We start from the raw sequence: 19,294 nt of genomic DNA, 5'->3' as shown, positions 1-19,294 counted from the left end.
ACACAACGATTTTGGGGTTTGTCCTTACTCAGCTTAAGTTTGTACAAAAATATTTAAAATGGGTGCTTATACAAAATATTTTTAATGGATTGTTCATATCTGAACCCCTTTATGTTTCAAAAACATTTATGTGATCAAAAAAATAGGATTGAACTAAGCTTTAAATATTTGAAAGTAGCTTGTTTAGACTAGAAAATGGATACCAAACTGATCAGCCTAACAGGAGTATGTACATACATATATAATTTTCCTGTATATTAATCACTGAAACAGTTAAAATCTTTTTTTTAAATAAAATACCACAGATGGAGAAATTAAAAGTCCCATCAATTAATTTTTAGGTTACCCCTTTCCACTTACGATGAAAAAAAATACTAATTTTTACGTAAGTTTAAGATGGAAATATTTTGAACAGAATGAGACACCACAATGAAGGCTTCATGAATAATTTATTCCATTTGAAGTTTTTTTTTTTTTTAAAAAGTATAAACCTTTTCATTTCCTCAATCACAATTTGTACAACTCAGTGTTATGGCATTCGGCAGCAATAGTGTTTGTTCCTTATTCTTTTTTTGTTACATTAAAAAAAAAAAAGCAATTGGACCATATTAAATGTCACTGCTAAACAACAACTTTAAAACGCCCCTTCATAAAGTGACCAAGCTATTTTGAGAGAGTTGATGCTGACATGTCCAGTAATGACGTTACAATTTGTAGTTTAAACTCAGTAACTTTAAGGTCCACAAATCCAGTTACTTTGAAAACTAAAGCTATTTTAAAACTTCATGAATACATCAACCTGAGGAGTATTTTAGGTCCCAAATCCAGTTTTTTAATTAATACTCCACAAAAGAGAAAACACATATGAAAATTTAAACCACAGTTCTGGGCCCATTAAAACACCAAGAAAAACCAGAAGGTTAAGATTTCCAGCTGATTGGGGGATTGGGGGGAGAGTGGGGGAGGGGGAGAGCAGGGCCAAAAAAAAAAATGTCAAAAACATTTTTCCTTAATTTAGACAAACTAAAATCTTAAGAGGAAACCCAGACCAAAACATTACTCATGCAACATTAAATGTATTAATAGACTGATATGCGATGCCATAGTGGATGAATAGCAACTTATATGATGCGACAGCATTTAAAAACTTTTAATGTATTCAATTTGAACATTTTAAATAATGCAACATAGTATTTTGATATTACAGTATTAACATAGTGCTTGATTAAAGATCTGCAAATCTTTGTAGTAACACATTAAGTTAAAAAATTACCTCAGAAGGTAAATATGAAGACGAAAGGAGAATATTTTCATACAGTAATCTGTGCCATACTGACAATTGAGTACGAATACAGCTGAGGATAGTTGACTAAGTAGTAAGAGCTTAATTTTAGTGGTTTAAGAAAAGTTTAGAAAGATTTAAAAATTACAGCTACTTTAAAATTTAAGGATTACATATAAGTACACTTGGTGGCCTTCTGGCCAAACAATAAGGTGTACAGAAATTTATTCATACAGTGTTAATTCACAGTCCTGAAAACTGAATGGCTTGCATAAGAAAGTATGGCTAGATGTTTCTCACTGGTTGGAAGCAGACATTATGTAACTAATCTTTTTAAATGCCAAAATACTGAACTTCCACCCTGCTTGGTAATGGATAACTGCACAAAAAATAGACATTAGCACTGTAACAAAGAAGTCAAGGTGTTGGTGATCAACTGGTATAAAGAATGTATTATTTTGCTTACCATTTAAACAAACAAAAAAATACTACCCATACTTGTCTGTGACAGTACATTAGTAAGTCAGATCCATCATCCTGCACAAAAGGTTAATTTTTTTTTTCTGAAATAAGTCTCCTGACTTTTTCTAATGACTATTTAGTAATTTTCTATTTAAGTGTGAATTTATATGTGAAGGGAAGAAAAAAAAAGTCTTATCAGTAAATCCTGTATATTTGGGAACTACTCCCTGACTCCCAGATAAAAAGGAATTGTACACTGCGTTCCTTCCTTATGGCTCCATATAAAAGAAACTGTCAGGGAATAATTTTTTAAAAATCTATTTTCAAAACTGAGGTGTGGTTACTATAAGCTAGTGATATTAAACAACTGAGAATATAGTTTTTATTTTTAGAAGTCACTACTGGGCTAAGTATATTTTAAAAAGGATACTTTTTATAGAAATTCCAAATAAGCATCTTTTCCCTCAAATCTCAGACAAGTTTTTTTTTAAGTACAGAACAAAACATGCCAACATAATCTGTAGTGTGCTAGCATAATTTAAAAATGAATGCAGAGATGTGATCTTTAAATTTTAATTTCAAAAATGCTGACCACTGGAATTGCATTGTAATTTTGAAGAAGTGATTGAAAACCTTCGTCACCAGTTGTGTTCTTCATAGAAAAAACAAGACTTGCTAATGTTTTAATATACACAATTTGAAGTTATACTGTTTATAAGAAAGTGATATTTAAGCTAAGCATATAGTATTTACAAAACAAGTTTCAGTAAAAACAAAACAAAACATACCGAATTACAGTTTTGTAAATACAATTGATTTTGTCTTTGTGGAGAATTAGTGAATGTACAAATTCCAAATTTTGCTAGACTGCTTCCAAGAAAGATAGGTAGACTTGGTGACTGTGAATTCAAGTCAGCAACAAAGGTAGGAGGCTAACTTGGACTCTCCTGTGAGCAGCACTGTAGAAACAACATTTTAAGGGGGTAAAGCCTGCATAAAAGCATTTCTCTTGGCATGTGCAAACAAGAAGGGGGAAAGCTGTGTTGAAGGAAGGGGTGAATTAAAGTCCCTAAAATTCAAGTCCCTTCTTTAGGGAGGTGAGAACCTCCTTGGCATATGCCCTGCCTTAATCTGAGCTGTGTAATAGAAAAGTACAGACTCTGGTGTTTGGGACTGCCATCTCCAAACCAAGAAAATTAAATAAATAAAAAAGGCAAAAGGAAACAGGTTAAGTTTAGAAAATGGTTTTTTAACTAGTGGAATAGAGTATGAATACCAGAATTCACTGAGAATCTATTTACACCACAGTTTGATTGCACACACACACCCATACATATGCATACTCTCACACACATTCCCAATCTTTAATTTAAAAAACAAAAAAAGTCAAACAGAGTGACTGTTCTTAAAATAATTTGTAAAATGCCTAGAGCTGGGCTAAATTTCAACCTTATAGCAGATCCTGAAGATAATTTTCATAATTAATAATATTCCCATGCCTAGATGTGCCACTGTCAAAACTGAAAAAAAAAAACCAAAACCAAAAACATTTAAGCATGTAACATTAAACACCAAAATTAGTTTAAGCATTCAGTAGCAAATGTTTTTCTTGTAAAACTAAGTTTCTTTCACTGGAAATGGCCTGAAATATTAGTCATAGCCCTAAACCATAGTACAAAATATAACTGAAGAATTCTCATTTTATTCTAAGTTAAACCACCCAACAATATCACTTGTATATTGCCATCATGTTATTCTGTAAAGGTGTGATATATAAAATGCTGTAAGACCCAGTACCTTTTCAATTTATAAACACAGTGAACTTCATTACTGTACATGTACTCTGCAACTACAGCTTAGCTGTAAATCCTCCACACACAATGGTATGGACATTATTCTCCCTCTATCCCCATTAAACTGTACATTGAGACAATACAAATTTACTGTCCCACCCACCCCCTTACAAAAAAATAATACTCTAAAAGCAACCCTACTGCAACTTTTTAATTAAGACGATTACATATATTTTAGACCAATTGCTTTAAAGCAAGAAGGCAGTATAAACCTTCTAGGAAAATTTTTATAAAAGAGGTTAAGAAATATAAGACAATTTATACATTTAAAAACTTACAATAAATAAGAGATGCAGGCATTTTTGAATACTAGATACTATAATCCAATATAAGAACATCTTGATGTTCTGAAGCCGTATGTTGAAATTCATTGTTCCTCATGTTTCCTCTCCATGCTTTTAATATTCATTTAATATGACTGGGTACTATGGCTCATTACTTTTCACAAATACTGTGACTGGAAAAAAAAGGTTAATTTTGCTACGAAAATGTTATAATACGTTTTGTATGATCAGTCATCATCCTAAAGAGTTCAGTATAGTCAATGAAAAATAGCAGGGTTATAGCCCCTCCCCCCAAGTCAAAACAATATTTGTTGAAGTAATAAGAATTAGACCCCATCACAGATGACTTTCACTGAGAAGATAACTGTAACTTAATCTTGCAGCGAAATATCTTTTTTCCTTGTTCTTTTCTTGCACAGTTCCATCGAATGAAGATCACAGCATATTCATGATAAAGTTATATAACTGATTCAGCACCACAAAATGAATTGGGAGACATGAGCGTCTGTCCTGGATTGCAGGGTCACAGGTTAGCCAGGAGAGTGCATTGTACTGTTCCAAAACAAACCTGGAAAGTGTAAGTCATGTATTTACTTTCACTGTAGATTTTGGAAACAGTTCCCAATTATAGCATCTAAGATTCAAAGCTACTTTATTTTTTATTTCAATTTTTAAAGATTTTATTTATTTGACAGAGAGACACAGCGAGAGAGGGAACACAAGCAGGGGGAGTGGGAGAGGGAGAAGCAGGCTTCCCGCGGAGCAGGGAGCCCGATGCGGGGCTTGATCCCAGGACCCTGGGATCATGACCTGAGCCGAAGGCAGACGCTTAACGACTGAGCCACCAAGGCGCCCCTTTTTATTTTTTTGAAGACTTTACTTATTCATTTGACAGAGAGAGAGTGCACAAGGAGGGGGAGCCCCAGAGGGAGAGGGAGAAGCAGACTCCCTGCTTAGCAAGGATCCCAGGACCCTGGGATCATGAGGAGCCGAAGGCAGACGCTTAACCAACTGAGCCACCCAGGCGCCCCTCAAAGCTACTTTAAAAAATGGTGGAAGGTATGGAATAAAGAGTCCTTGGGGAGATTAAAGATTAACTAATTTTCATAAAAAGAACTCTCAAAAGTAGATTACACATGCTAGAAAGAAAAGCACTCATTCTGAATGATGTACTTCATCTAGAGATCCAAGGGTACACAACTGTTAATTATTGTCAAATATGAGAGAAATATGTAAGAATCAACATTATATTCTTTCAAAGATGTAATGGAGAACCTTTAACGGTAAAAAGAGTTATACCTGAGGACATCTGAAGTCTGATTTGAGTCAAGTGGGTGGGAGTGTTTACTGTGAAGCAGCTCGTCAGATTGCACTGAAGGCACGTGGAGGTGCAAAGAGGCCTAAAAAAAACAGGAAATCAGTCAGCCAAATGGAAAAGTTGTTGGTTTTACCTTATTTTCCCAAAGTCTCGTCCTTGATGAAATACATTTTAGACCTATGTAATGAATGGGCACCACTATAAAGATGCTTGTCCTCCTTGTTTAACCAATTTATTACAGAATTTTTAAGTGCATAACTTATACTGAATCTTACTTTATTTTCGTCAGCTCTATTGCTTTTGAGACCACATAATAATCCTTAAAAAGGTTATTGAAAAGTTATTTTAAAAGTCATTTAAAGGCATCTATTTTCTGAGTGTAACATGCTTAGTTGCGTAAATGTTTAAAGAAGCACTAAGCTGATAAACCTGAAGTCTGTCTACAGGTTACATAGAACTTTATGCACATACACATAGGTCTAGCACTGAAAAATGTTAAGAGGAGTAAGTATATGCAAATATACTGCTTACAAAGGTATAAATTTTAAACAAAATTACCTATGGTGGAATTGTGAGCACTCTAGTACAGTGCATAGTGCCTTCTTTGCCCATGCAATTTCATAACGGAGGCTTGGTGACAACTGTCACACCCATTTCGGTATGACAATGAAGAGTGGAAGAAAGGAATTTCAATTAAAGTGAATAATTTTTTGTTTATTGAGTCAATATATGTAAAGTGTTAAAAAAAAACTATGAGAGATGGAGAAACTCTTAGCAGATCTCATTCTGTATACTGTAAAAGATACTATTTTATATTTAGGTCATCTCTTCTCCACAACTGTTGTGTATATCACACATATATATAAACTCTTGTGTTATATATTCAAGAATATAACCAAAGATAGGTGTTTTTTTAACTGCCCATAAACTCTTGATTTATAAGGTATAAACAAAAGTCTCATATGGCATATCACTACAAATTAGATGAATATAGTCAGTACCAGATATTACCATTTAATTTCTATGATAAAAAGATTTTTTAATCATCTAGGTAACAATTTATTATTTTTCCAAGTAAAGAGAAACACATCAGGTGGTTTTATTGCCTATGGTATAGGAAATAAAATGGAATGTATGAAAACAAAAGGTGAACAAAATTATGGTAAATTATGCCTTACCTGGTAATTCAGACCAGAAGTCCTAATCTTGTTACACTGTATCTGAGGGTGAATGCCCACTTTACACTATCCTCTCTGCAAATAAATATTGAGTAGAAAAGAATCTGGATAGTCCCTTGGACTTTTTGTAAAGTGGTGTTTCCTAAAAAAATGTTCCGTGAAACACTAAGGTCATGAACTATTCATTGGTGTTACACAATCGCTTTCTGGTGTATTAAAGTAAGTTTGGGAAATAGTAGGTATACAATGTTATTTACTGCTGTTTTTCCAGAAACTTTAATGTGCATACATGTATTATAACAAGAAAAGGGGGGCAGAAAGCATGTGCAACATTTCCCAAAGGACCAAAGAACCCTTTGTTTTGAAGAAACACCGACAACTACTATTTTGCAGAAACACACTGGGAATATGTTCTTGTAATGAGATCTGTATAGACCACTGTACATATACTGGAAGAGGAAGAAAAGTCATATGATAAAACTTCATTACCTTGACTGCCACTCCCTAAATATATTATTGCATCAATAGTCAATTCAGATCAACAGTTGTTGTATTCTTTATGAATGTGCTACTGAAGTTCAATGCTTAGTCTCAAATGTCACTGACTCAATGGTATGTGGGCCAAGGGTATCAAGATTTAATAGCAACAGGCTTAAGAGAGGACAAGCCTATTGGTTCAGGTACCTACTAAACTATAACCCCCCAAAACTAAAGCACAGTATCCAACTTTTATCCTACATGTAAAAAGCAACTGGCAAGAAGTGAGGTTAGCATGACTTCTGGAATAAAACAGTCAACTTCTGGTGCGTGTTATGTAAGAATAAATGAATCAGATCTGAATTTCCTATTCTGGAATAGTAGTAAGCAACAGCAGTAACAAACTCTGGATAGGGCTTTCACATCTCATTTTACCATTTTATAATGTATCTCAACCTCGTTATGTCACTTGCTAATGAACTTGTTTGGATAAATAAGTCACTATGGGTCTGAGAAGCTTAGCACTTGAAAACCACTTAATAGTCTAACACAGCAATTTACAAAGCTAGAAAAAAAATTTTAAGGAGGTAGTAAACGGACCTAAATATCAAATATTCTTAACAAAACTATGAATCCTTTAATCCCCAAAATATTATGGCATAATAGCAGTATGATGTAATTCAAAGAGTAACAGTATAATCATGAAAGGATCCAGACTGTAGTCCTGGGTCTACTACCAATTTATGACTTTGGACAAATGAGTTTTTCTGAACTTTAATATGCTCACCTAGAAAATGAGAAGGTTAGATTAAAAGTAATATAAGGTTCACCCAGATTTAAACTTCCACATGTGCAGCTGCAAATAATAAGAGCAAGGGTCCCAGAAATATAACTTAAGATTAATTAAAAGTTCAAACTTAAGTTTCAATTTAAAAAGTATAGAGCTGTTTCATAATTAGGTAACTTCCTTGTGATCTTGTCATATTTCAAAATGCATTTAATAAGACCTTAGACACTTCTATTTCTTAGGAATTAAGCCATCAATTAGCATTATTTAGGAACTGGCATAGAAATGGAAATACCTTAAGAAAAAGGGGACACTGATATTGTGCTTGAGGACATGCTGACCAGAACCAGTCAGGTAACGGACCCGCTTTGGCAGTTGATACAAAGTAACCAAGGGCCAATGGTTGCTGAAGAATATTAGTTACTTCATCATGAGATTCTGTTGAAAGTAGCCGATCAGTACCCTGGCCCTTAAATAGAGAAAATTAAAAGTGTGTTAGTTCACTTGATATACCTTGGCACTAGATATACAGAATGGTTTATGGCAATCAGTCTATCTTATGACACCCATTTAAAAAAATACTAAAGGATATTGAAAAAAATCAGTTGCTATATACTTAGTAAGATCATAATTTAAAGAATGAGTTTTAAGAGTTATATGAAGAAATTAATATACCAACTGTTTAAGTTTGTATTATTATGCCAAGCCCATGTTCAGTGAATGTGTGCATAAACCTTTCCAGCCAATTGAAAAATACAAAATGTTCAATGAAATTTCTAACTTACTTCCTAATACTCCCTCAACTAATTCCTGACCACCACATCTCAATCCAAAAGGTAAATTAAATTTAGCTTTGTTCATCTAACACTATAAAATGCAGTTATTAGTTTTTTGGAAAGCATTATGGCAATAGGAAGGGACAACTATTAAGTGATGCTCATATCCTTCAGATTTAGTCCATGTATTTCTTGGTATTTATGTTAAGGAAATAGATAAAAAGAAGAAAAATGATATGCATGGAAATGTTCATTGCAATACTGTCTTGTAACAGAAAAAAATAAAATACTTAAATGTCCAACATTTTGGGAATGATATAACAAATTACGGGAAAACAATGATGTTAAAAGGTGATTATACTTATTTATATGTATTGAAAGCCACAATATAAATACATGTGAAAGGAAGGTAATCTGCTAAAAGTAAAAACGATTTTATTAAAGTGGTGAGATTACTGGTGCTTTTCTATATACATATATATTTTTTCAATAATCTCACTTTTTTCCAAGGTTTTTTTTTTATTTTTATGTAATCTCTACACCCAACATGGGGCTCGAACTTAAAACCCCGAAATCAAGAGTTGCATACTTTACCAACTGAGCCAGCCAGGCACCCTAATAATCTCACTTCTTTCCAGTTTAAAAAAAAAAGGAAAGATGTAAGGTAAAACTGGAGAAAGATCCTTATTTTATTAAGATTTTATCCATTTACTTGTCAGAGAGAGAGTGAGCGCGCAGAAGCAGGGAGAGCAGCAGGAAGAGGGAGAAGCAGGCTCCCTGCTGAGCAAGGAGACAGATGCATGACTTGATCCCAGGACTCTGGGATCATGACCTGAGCCAAAGGCAGGCGCTTAACTGAGCCACCCAGGCATCCTGAAAGATCCTTATTTTATTTTTTTAAAAAGATTTTATTTATTTGACAGAGAGAGAGAGACAGCGAGAGAGGGAACACAAGCAGGGGGAGTGGGGGAGGGAGAAGCAGGCTTCCCACGGAGCAGGGAGCCCAATGTGGGGCTCGATCCCAGGACCCTGGGATCAGGACCTGAGCTGAAGGCAGACGCTTAACCGACTGAGCTACCCAGGCACCCCAAGATCCTTATTTTAAAAGGGCAGATTCTAAACATATGCATACTATAACAATCAAATAACCACTATATATAATTTCACTCAAATAAAGATGTTATTCAAATGAAGCCCAATTAGTTGTGAGTTCAAATAGAAGGACAAGACAGCCTGCTTCCCAAATGCTAAAAATTAAGACAGAGGGAAGCCCTGATTGAGTGGCATCTCTTAGAGCATATACTAATTCTCAGATAATCTGATCCTATACCTGATTAGAAGCAATGGTAAAAAGGCAGGAAAACTACAAAAGGACTAAAGCCAAGTAGTCTAGAAAAACATGAAGTCAGGGACAGCAGACCCTTAGATATTCTTTTTATTATTCACAATTCAAAGTTGTAACATCTGTAAGACAGGATGCAAGAATGTACTATTAATCTCACTTCTTATTAATTTCCCAGGAAAAAAATGTTTTATTTCATATATCAATCCATTAATAAGTTAATGAATGACATTTAGATTAAGCTTTTATAACACAGTTACCTTGCCAGCATCACCTCCATGGGGGTAATGAGATCCTGGAGAATGTACAGGAGACCCCGTTGGAGAGGCAGGAAGAATATTAATAATATCAGGGTCAAGATCATCTCCTGTGTCTAATAAATCAAAGATACCCATTCCATCTGCTCCATCTATACAGAAGAAAGAAAAATAAATAAATCCTCCATTTTTCACATCCCGCGGTCATTTTCAGGAGAGGGTTAAAATAAATTAATGAATTTTAACCAAAATGGGTTAATTTAATTAACATCTATTGAATGTCTACCATGTGCCAAGTATTGTTTTAGGAGCCATATAAACAATTATACATTATAAACAAGCATGTGGTAGTGTGAATAATGCCCTCCCCCAAGATGTCCACATCCTAATCCCAGGAATGTGTGAATATGTTACCATAAAGAACTTTGCAGATGTGATCAAGCTAAGGATCTTGAGATGGGGAGATTATTCTGGATTATCCAGGTGGGTCCAATGTAATCACAGGGGTCCTAATAAGAGGGAGGCAGTAGGGTTAGAGTCAGTGATGGAGATGTGATGATGCTACACTGCTGCTGCTGAAAATGGAAGAAGGGGCCATGAGCAAGAGGTGCAGGCGAGCTCTAGAAGCTGGCAAAAGGCAAAGGAACAGATTCTCCCTTAGAGCTCCCAGAAAGAACCAACCCTGCAGACACACTGACTTCAGCCCAGGTAAGACTGGTTTAAACTTTTGATCTCCAGAACTGTAAGATAATAAATGTGTGTTGTTTAAAGCTACTAAGCATGTGTCAATTTGCTACAGCAGCAACAGAAAACTAATACAAAACAAACATAGTATGCTGGAAATGAAAATGTATTTAAAATGGACTATGCACAATTAATACTCTAATTCTTTATTAGTATATAAAATACATTCAAGTTATTGTATAACGCACTGAAAGAAGAAAATAATAAATACTCCTTACTTGTGATTTTGTTTCTTTTTTTTTTTTTTAAGATTTATTTATTTGGGGGGTGGGCGGCAGAGGGATAGAAACTCAAGCAGACTCCATGCTGAGCAAAGAGCCTGACATGGGGCTTGATCCCAGGACCCCGAGATCATGACCTGAGCCAAAATCAAGAGCGGGACGCTCAAACGACTGAGGCACCCAGGTGCCCCTTGTGACTTTAGAGATGTGCCATTTTCTAAGGTACCTCAGAGCAACAATGGAATATCATTTATTTTCTCTTCTACTAAAATGTAATCTGTAAGTTTATCTATAAGAGTTATTCCCTACTATGGCAGTTTATATAAATTATTTTGGCAAATCAATTTAGAAAGGAATATAAAATATGCTGCAAAGTCTATGATTTATGTACAGGTAGCGAGCAGCACAGGCAAAAACTTGTGCATTTTATGATCAATGTTGCCTTTTAAAATAAGTAAATATTTATGAGATAATTCACAGCACTAGTTCCAATATCAAGAAGGTAGAAGAATGGTTGTATTAGTTTCCTATTGCATTTTTAACCAATTACCACAAACTTGTTGACTCAAAACAACATGCCTTCATTCTCTTACAGTTCTGGGGTCCAAAAGTCCAAAATCAGTTTTACTGGGCTGAAATCAAAGTACTGGTCATTAGAGGTCAACATCAGGAACCAGGAGGCCTATGCTCTTTCTGGAGCCTCCAGGGGAAATCCGTTTTCATCTCTTTTCCAGCATCTAGAACTACACTCCTTGCGTTCCTTGGCTCCATGGCCCCCCTTCCTCCATCTTCAAAGTCAGCAGCACAGGATTATTTCTCTGTGACTTTCCTTCCCTCCATTTCCATCACATGACCTTCTCCTCTTTTGGGCATCATCAAATTTCCCTTTGCTTCCCTCTTATAAGGATACATGTGATTGCATTTAGTGCCCACCTGCATAACCCAGGATAACCTCTCCATCTCAAGATCTTTAACTTAATCACATATGCCAAGTCTTTTTTGGTCATATAAGGTTAACACTGATAGGTTTCAGAAACATTTACCGGATAAGGATAGGTTTGGGGAGGCACTCGTCAGCCTAAAATCAGCCACAATCATCCAAGACTTATTTTATATTTGCAAACCTTTAAAGAACAATTCACCTACCATTGTTGGGATTAAAGGCTAAGTCCAAATTTTCAGTGGTATAAGTAGCTGAAGCTACTTGCACAGAAGCAGAAGTAGGGAACACAAGTATATGAGTACATGATGTATCCTGTGGGGTATTTAGCATCTGAGATGTCTGCATATTTAGAGTGGTGCTTCTTCCAAACACAGAACCAGTTGACACAGAATCTGGAAATAAAGAGAATTTATTTTTTCTTTCAATAAAAGAAGAATCAATTTTACATAATATTAGAAACACAAGCACATGAAAAATTAAATCTGATATAAACTAAGGATAGCTAACCTGGCATAATAACAAAAGAGCCTTGGGGTTCCATTGCTACCAAGCAAGCACTGAGAATGCTGGGAGAGTCTGCAGCAGATATACCACACATTCTACACATGTCTTTGAGCCTTTTACTTAGAGACTGCAAGTTTCGACGACTCAGCAAACTGCTCCAATCTGTGGGTATCAATAGTAAAAAAAAAAAAAAACAATATCCAAAGTAACAGCACTGTTAACGCCCTCTAGAACCAAAGTTAAAACATAATGGTCTTAAAACTAGTGAATTCCTCCAATAGGAGTCATCATCAAGCCAAATATATTGCTGATGTTACTCAACGTCCTTTATCTACCTAACTTTAATGTATGTCAACATCAATTAGTATTTGCTAAACAGGGGATGAACTGAATAATAAGCAGAAAGAGGAAAAAATAGAAGACAATAAATAAGAATAGTAGTAATAACACTGGTGGTATAGTCAAAATATAAAATGTCCTTTTAAAATTGGAATTAGGCCATTTGTGACCTAGACATATGTAATTCCTCTTTGAAAACAAAACAAAAAACTAGTTTTTATAATGTCTGCATTTTACTCAGAACATATACCCAGATGTGTCCTGACAGTATATTAAGTAACACAAAACAGAAGTTGAAGTACTTAACAATCAAAGCACAATTTTACCTTTCAATTCTCCATGACCAATCCTTCCTAAGCGGCCAATTACAACTCTCCAGGGTAATGAACTCATTTGTACAAGTCCTAAGCACCACTCCCAAAGTTTCTGTAGACCAAATCTTCTAGCAGATCCTTTTTTCCGACGAGCCCTGTTGTACAGAATAAAGAGACAATTAAATATTTCTAAAAATCATACGAGAACATTTTAAAAGAGCTCAAATTTGTGAAAAACTAGTCCCTCAGTTTTAATGCCTGACACTTTTTACGTAAGTCATAAGCAAGAATATACATAAAACCACAGTGTTTAGCATGCTACTTTATGTTTTTCATAATACACATTAAAATAGATTCTTAACTTAAAAGAAAAATTGTCCATGAACCACCAAAATTCATCAGAAACACTGTTCTACACCAGAGATTGCAAACTTTTTCTTTAAAGGGCCAATATATTAAGCTTTGCAGGCCATCAAGATTCTGTTGCAATAATAACTCTGCTGCTACAGCATGAAAGCAGCCACAGATAATACTTAAATAAACGCATGTAGCCAGATTTGGCACACGGGCTGTGGTGTGCCAACCCTTGCTCTATACTTTAAGTTGAAGAATATTAAACAAAAGACTACACTTCTCAGACCAAACAACACTGTTGTGTTTTCTGCATGCATGTCCTTTATTAGGCAAGTACATGACATAAGCACTCTGTGGCTGAGCCATGGCAGCTATGATTTACTGAGCACTTAATACATAGCAAGCATTATGCCCAGTCAATTTACATGTGATACCTCATTTCAGCCTAACAAACCCTAGGAGGGAGATAAAATTATTCTCCCGGTTTTATTTATTTATTTTATTTATTCTCACAGTGGAAGCTCAGCTAGCTAAAGTAATTTTCTCAAGATCATATAACCAGTACGTAGGAGAGTTGGGATTTGAACCCACGTCACCATGACTCTGGAGTTGGACCTTTTTACCATTATCTCACTTCTACTTTCAGTAAAATGGCAATACTATCTTTGTATTGGAAAGGTGGTATTATTCTTTCTCTACTCTTTCTCATCCTTCACAGATAAGCACACTATTTCCAAAACTCACTTCATGACCATTTTAAAAAATCAAAATTGTGTCAAGGAAATAAGGTATGAAGTATTTCTCTAAGAATTATAAAAAATGGTCAATAAATCTTTATAACCAATAATATGTTTCTATATTCCACTTCTTCAGCACCACTATAACCTAATATTCATTAAACATTTCTGCACATAATCAATTTCTGAGCTTAAAGAAACTGATCTTTATATAATAAAAAAAATAAAGGATACAACCAAACCTCAAAATTGAACATTACTTCATCGACCTGCCTTTCAGGTTCTCTTATGCCATGTTCACTAGCCTTGAAACTAGTGTCTTGAAAATGTCTATTAGGTTATAACTTAATATGAGGCTTACCTGTTGTGATCTATTAGTTACAGCCTTGATAAATAACTGAGCATGATATCTAATTACTACCAAGAAGAATTCTAAAAATAAGGCCACCATTTTCAGAAGACATTCCAACACTTAAAAGGAAAATTTTCAGTCAACAATTTTAGTAAAGGTAGTAAACTCAGTTAATTAGGGACTATATTTTAGATGGTACCTGAGAGAAGTAAATGCTATATAGGATGCTCTTTTTTAATTGCAGAGGGCTCTCTCGTTCCATTCTTTAAAATTTCTTAGGCTGAAATCATTGCCTCAAGCTTTATTACATAGAATTTAGGGACTTTAATCTCTTTTGTCTGTATAACAAAGATCACTCAAAATTATTTCTAATTATACAATATATTCACTACCCAAAAAAGTGAAAAGCACGCACAATCCCAAAACTTAATGTCCATGACCTTCCAAACAGTTTTCTATTCATTAAAAATGAAACAGTGTGTGTATTTGTGTGTGAGAGAGAATTTTTTAAAATGGATGATATAATGATACACTTAAGGAAACAGAGGTACCTATTTGGGACATCGATGTTAATGATACAAGTCTCTAAAAGTTCTCCATATAGATCTGTGCAAGATGCAAGAATCCATCTTTGATCATGTGATAAACAGTAGCCCACGAAAAGAACATTATATTTCTGTCCAGCTTCTCCAAATGTTTCTCCTAGCTCTGTCTGTTTATCCTTCACTGGAGCCAGAATAAAAGGTGGTGTATAAAGTCGAATACACTCTGGTCTCTGTAAAATAAAAAATAAAGGTACTATGGTACTAGACAATTATAGAAAAATCTTTTATTGAAAATGTGATATATTATCAATATCCAATTATAAGATAATCAGAAAATGAGAACTAAACAAAGAACTGCACTTAGTTTTGTATAAAATCATAAAATGTACAGTTATTCAATAACTTTGGTCATGGAAAACATACTTACATCAGGACTTTTAAGAGCAGTTTCCATGGCTAAGCCTGGACCAAAGCCAGTCAATGTTTTCACGTTGGTTGATGTTGGAAGTGGTCTCCGACATTGGGTAAAGGCCGAAAAAGCCAGGGATTTTAAATGCTGGGTATAGATTTGTCTATCTTCATGTTTCACAGGTTGCAACAGGTACTGACAAGGAACAATCTAAGAATTATAGGCAAATATTACAAAGGTTAAACTTCCAAAACTAAAAATAAAAAGAACCATGGGTCTAAAACTCTAAAAACATTTACTAGAGAATTTAAACAAAACCTAATTAAAACTATGTTCTAAAGAATTATATTTTATTATACAGGTTTTTAATAATCAGTTTTACTAACAGGTTATGTAAAAACCTTTTAAAATTTCTACACAGCAGTTAATCAATACTGCCACTGATTAGTCCTACTATATATAGTCTATAAAGAAATAATTCAATCTCTGCAAACAAGTTAATATCACTAATTTCTTTAATTTTTTGTTTTTTTAAAGAGTTATTTATTTTGAGAGAGTGAGAGAGTACGTGTGCGAGTTGGGGGGGGGGGGAGGCAGAGGGAGAGGGAGAGAGAGAGAGAGAGAGAATCCTCAAGCAGATTTCCCACTGAGCATGGAGTCTGACAAGGAGCTCAATTCCAGCACCCTGAGATCATAACCTGAGCCAAAATCAACAGTAAGACTCTTAACCAACTAAGCTACCCAGCAGCCCACTCCTTTAAAATGTAGGCCCCATGCCCAGTGTGGAGCTCAATGTAGGGCTTGAACTCATGACCCTGAGATCAAGACATGAGCTAATAAGATCAAAAGTCAGAAGCTTAACGTACTGAGCCACCCCGGCACCCCCAATATCATTAATTTCTTACTTTTACTTGCAATCTATCTTATTTAGAACTCTAGTTTAGTTTATATAGATCCATGCTCTGGTCTTCTATTTAAGCTTATCAATTTAAAAACTGGTTTATAACACAAGAGAAATATTTAATGTACTTAAATGCAACCTTTTTATTCTCCATTATTATTGTGGTATGATTGTAAAGTTTATCTTTTATAAAATCCCTAGGGATTCTATTATAATATCACTTAAAGTAAAATATAATAGAACCTGGCTTTAACTTCTGTCTACATCAAACTGTTTAACTTGCAAAAATTATTCTTACCTGTACAGAAACAGTACTCTTAATATGAGGAGGAAGAGTCTGGACCATTTCCAGAAAGCATCGAAGTAGCCCCAAAGTCCATACATTAGAAGAATTAGTGCTCTCCTCTTTATTTTCATAAGTAAAAGGATCAATTATATAAACAACAATTGCAGGTGGATAAGTGATTGCATGTGAATCACCATCTGTGGGGATACCCACTTTATCCCGATCCATTGTGCTAAAATTTAAGGTAGAAATATACAGTTAGGAAAAAAGTTGTACCATACTTTTTGAGGTAATATCAAAAAGCAGGTTCTTAGTAACCTCTCCCCTTCTTCCGGTGGGGAGTGTCGGAGAGCTTCTCTAAAAATTAAGGGACATCTCTTTCTCTCCAAATAGAATAGTAAACACTGTGCACACAATTTCATGGTATACAAATACCCTTACGTTAAGAGGGCTTGCATTAAAAAAGGGAATAGAATTTTTAAAACCACAGAATATCCAAAAACACTAGAGAGCTTAATGCTTAAGTGATAAAACTGAGACAAAGATAGTTCACTGAGCTGCTAAAGATGACAAAGCAGAGCCAGACCAGAAAGACACCAGGTTTTCAGACTTAGTCAATGTTCTACTACATTAATAGCCTATACATATTCATTTCACACTTCATAACTTTAATAGTGCACAAGCTTCATTCTTTGATGGTGATATTTTTTTAAAACTCCAAATCTCTTTAGATGTTCAAGATGAATGCATCAACCTGGGTAAATTAATAGTTTGTTTTTACTCACATAAATAAGTTTAACTTTGAGCAAAGTGCATCTGGGTAACTGAAAGATATTACTAAGCTCATGTTAACCTAACCTGTAAGTCAAAAGGGAAGCTCACTCAATACCTTCATCATAAAAGGAATAGAGAACTGCAATTATCATTGCTGTCATAAATAACTCACGTGTTTGGAAGCACTGTATAAAGCACTTAATGTACATTATATCCTACTGCTCCCATTTTACAAATAACATGCTCAGAGAAGTCAGACAACTTTCCTAAAGTCACATAGCCAGTAAATGGCAGAGCTGAGATCCAAATCTCTGTATGGCTCTTAATAAGCTCTGAACAGACTGGTTCAGTAGTGACTTCTAAATCATTGTAGTGATTTGCAAAGGCTAATTTACTTAAACAGTTATGTCACAGAAGAGATTCAAACATCACAGGATAGTTGAACTAAATGGTTTTAAAGGTCTTAATTCCATGAGATTTTACGATTCTATGCTAAAGACTTTATGAAGAGTGTGCATTATAATTTTAGAGATAAAATAATCAACATTACAAAAACTAAAATTTCAAGGATAAGATCAAAAAACTTTCCATGTTCATTCACAAGGACTATCTTAGACAGAAAGAAGCATAATGTATTTACATTTCTGCAAAGAATAGTAAAGGTACCTTTCAGACACATCAGGATGAGGCTGAGTGGGAAGTGAAGATGATTCTCCAGAAATCCCTGCTGTTGGTAGAGCTGATGACTGTTGCCCTCCTAGCTGGCCATTCTGAACTGTACTTGCTTGTGTAGACATGGATCCTGTGGCATTACTGTTCATACTGCCAAAGGGTGGAAATGAGGGCAGTTTATTTGATGATACTCCACTATTCAAGTTGGAGGATGATGAAGATGAAGTTGCAGTTGTGGTCAAAGTTGAATTAGCTGTGGCAACTGAAGAAGACATGGTAACACCTGAAGTCATTGTCATAGTGCTGCTTGCTGCAGATGCTAGGGTGGCAGATGGAGTATTAGCGTTTCCAGTACTTGTCATCTGAGGTGGAGTAATCAAAGATTGACTTGTAGGGGCAACTAAATTTGGCTGGGAAAGTAGAGAGCTGTCCAAAGGCTGGGAAGCAAGATAAGGACCTAAAGGTAATAAAAACAGGCAGGATATTTAATTCTTTACTTCACTGATTGGTTCTTTTTTTATTCTATGTGAATAATAATCTATTGATGCCTTTTGGTAATTACCCTCCCTTAGCTGCATGCTAACAATGTAGGAGATAAAGCTTTTTCTTTTGCCCAGAAACTGAAGAAACAAATTTTAAATGGAACTTCATACAAAATAAAGAAATGGTTCCCATGAAAGTATAACAAAATTATATTTACTAGTTATAATTAATTGAATGAAAACAATCTAGCAAATTTTCATCAAACCATTCAAAGGGTTCCTAAATCACAAGTTGAATAAACACTGACTAAACTGAGAGCTAACTAGATATAAAATAAAAAATGTTATCATGGGGTTCATATTATAGAGATGCCTAATGAGGGTCAATATTTTGGTTGTGTTTCCTTAGATTAAGTCTAAAGTCCACTGATATTTAATCCAATGTTAATTCAAGAGTGTTAAAACCAAGTCTTAAATAGTTATTTTCTTAGTTCCAACAAAGAACTGTTTTCTTGGTGTTGTAGAGGTAATACAAGTTATTTTATCTCTAAACCATTAACAAATCAAGAATCTTAATGTTAATAAGCGTAAATAAAAACACAAATTCATCAGATCCTACAGAAGCAAAGGAAATTGTTTATACCCACAATTTCTTCTTACCTGATAGGATCCCTATTTTAGGGATCAGCAAACTTTTTCTG

At 34.7% G+C, this 19,294-nt stretch overlaps 1 protein-coding gene across 1 annotated transcript in view; it reads right to left on the bottom strand.

The window, feature by feature from the left end:
• Positions 1–430: 430 nt before the first annotated feature.
• The window catches only part of MED13 (mediator complex subunit 13), a 99,921-nt gene continuing 81,057 nt past the window's right edge, over positions 431–19,294 (bottom strand). The window contains exons 20-30 of the mRNA XM_028109058.1: positions 18,106–18,568; positions 16,678–16,897; positions 15,497–15,688; positions 15,076–15,299; positions 13,094–13,236; positions 12,432–12,590; positions 12,128–12,316; positions 10,020–10,168; positions 7,937–8,110; positions 5,181–5,281; positions 431–4,449 (exon numbers count right to left, since the gene is read on the bottom strand). Of these exons, the coding sequence (XP_027964859.1) occupies positions 4,317–4,449; positions 5,181–5,281; positions 7,937–8,110; positions 10,020–10,168; positions 12,128–12,316; positions 12,432–12,590; positions 13,094–13,236; positions 15,076–15,299; positions 15,497–15,688; positions 16,678–16,897; positions 18,106–18,568 (2,147 nt within the window). The 3' untranslated portion in view covers positions 431–4,316. The remainder of the gene's footprint in view (positions 4,450–5,180; positions 5,282–7,936; positions 8,111–10,019; positions 10,169–12,127; positions 12,317–12,431; positions 12,591–13,093; positions 13,237–15,075; positions 15,300–15,496; positions 15,689–16,677; positions 16,898–18,105; positions 18,569–19,294) is intronic.

This window comes from Eumetopias jubatus, unplaced genomic scaffold, assembly GCF_037043125.1.
Source record: "Eumetopias jubatus isolate StellerSeaLion01/CBP00866 unplaced genomic scaffold, mEumJub1_p1.0 scaffold_10, whole genome shotgun sequence".
NCBI lineage: Eukaryota > Metazoa > Chordata > Mammalia > Carnivora > Otariidae > Eumetopias > Eumetopias jubatus.
The sequence above is the reverse complement of the archived record's forward strand: the minus strand, read 5'-3'. Positions and strand labels throughout refer to the sequence as shown.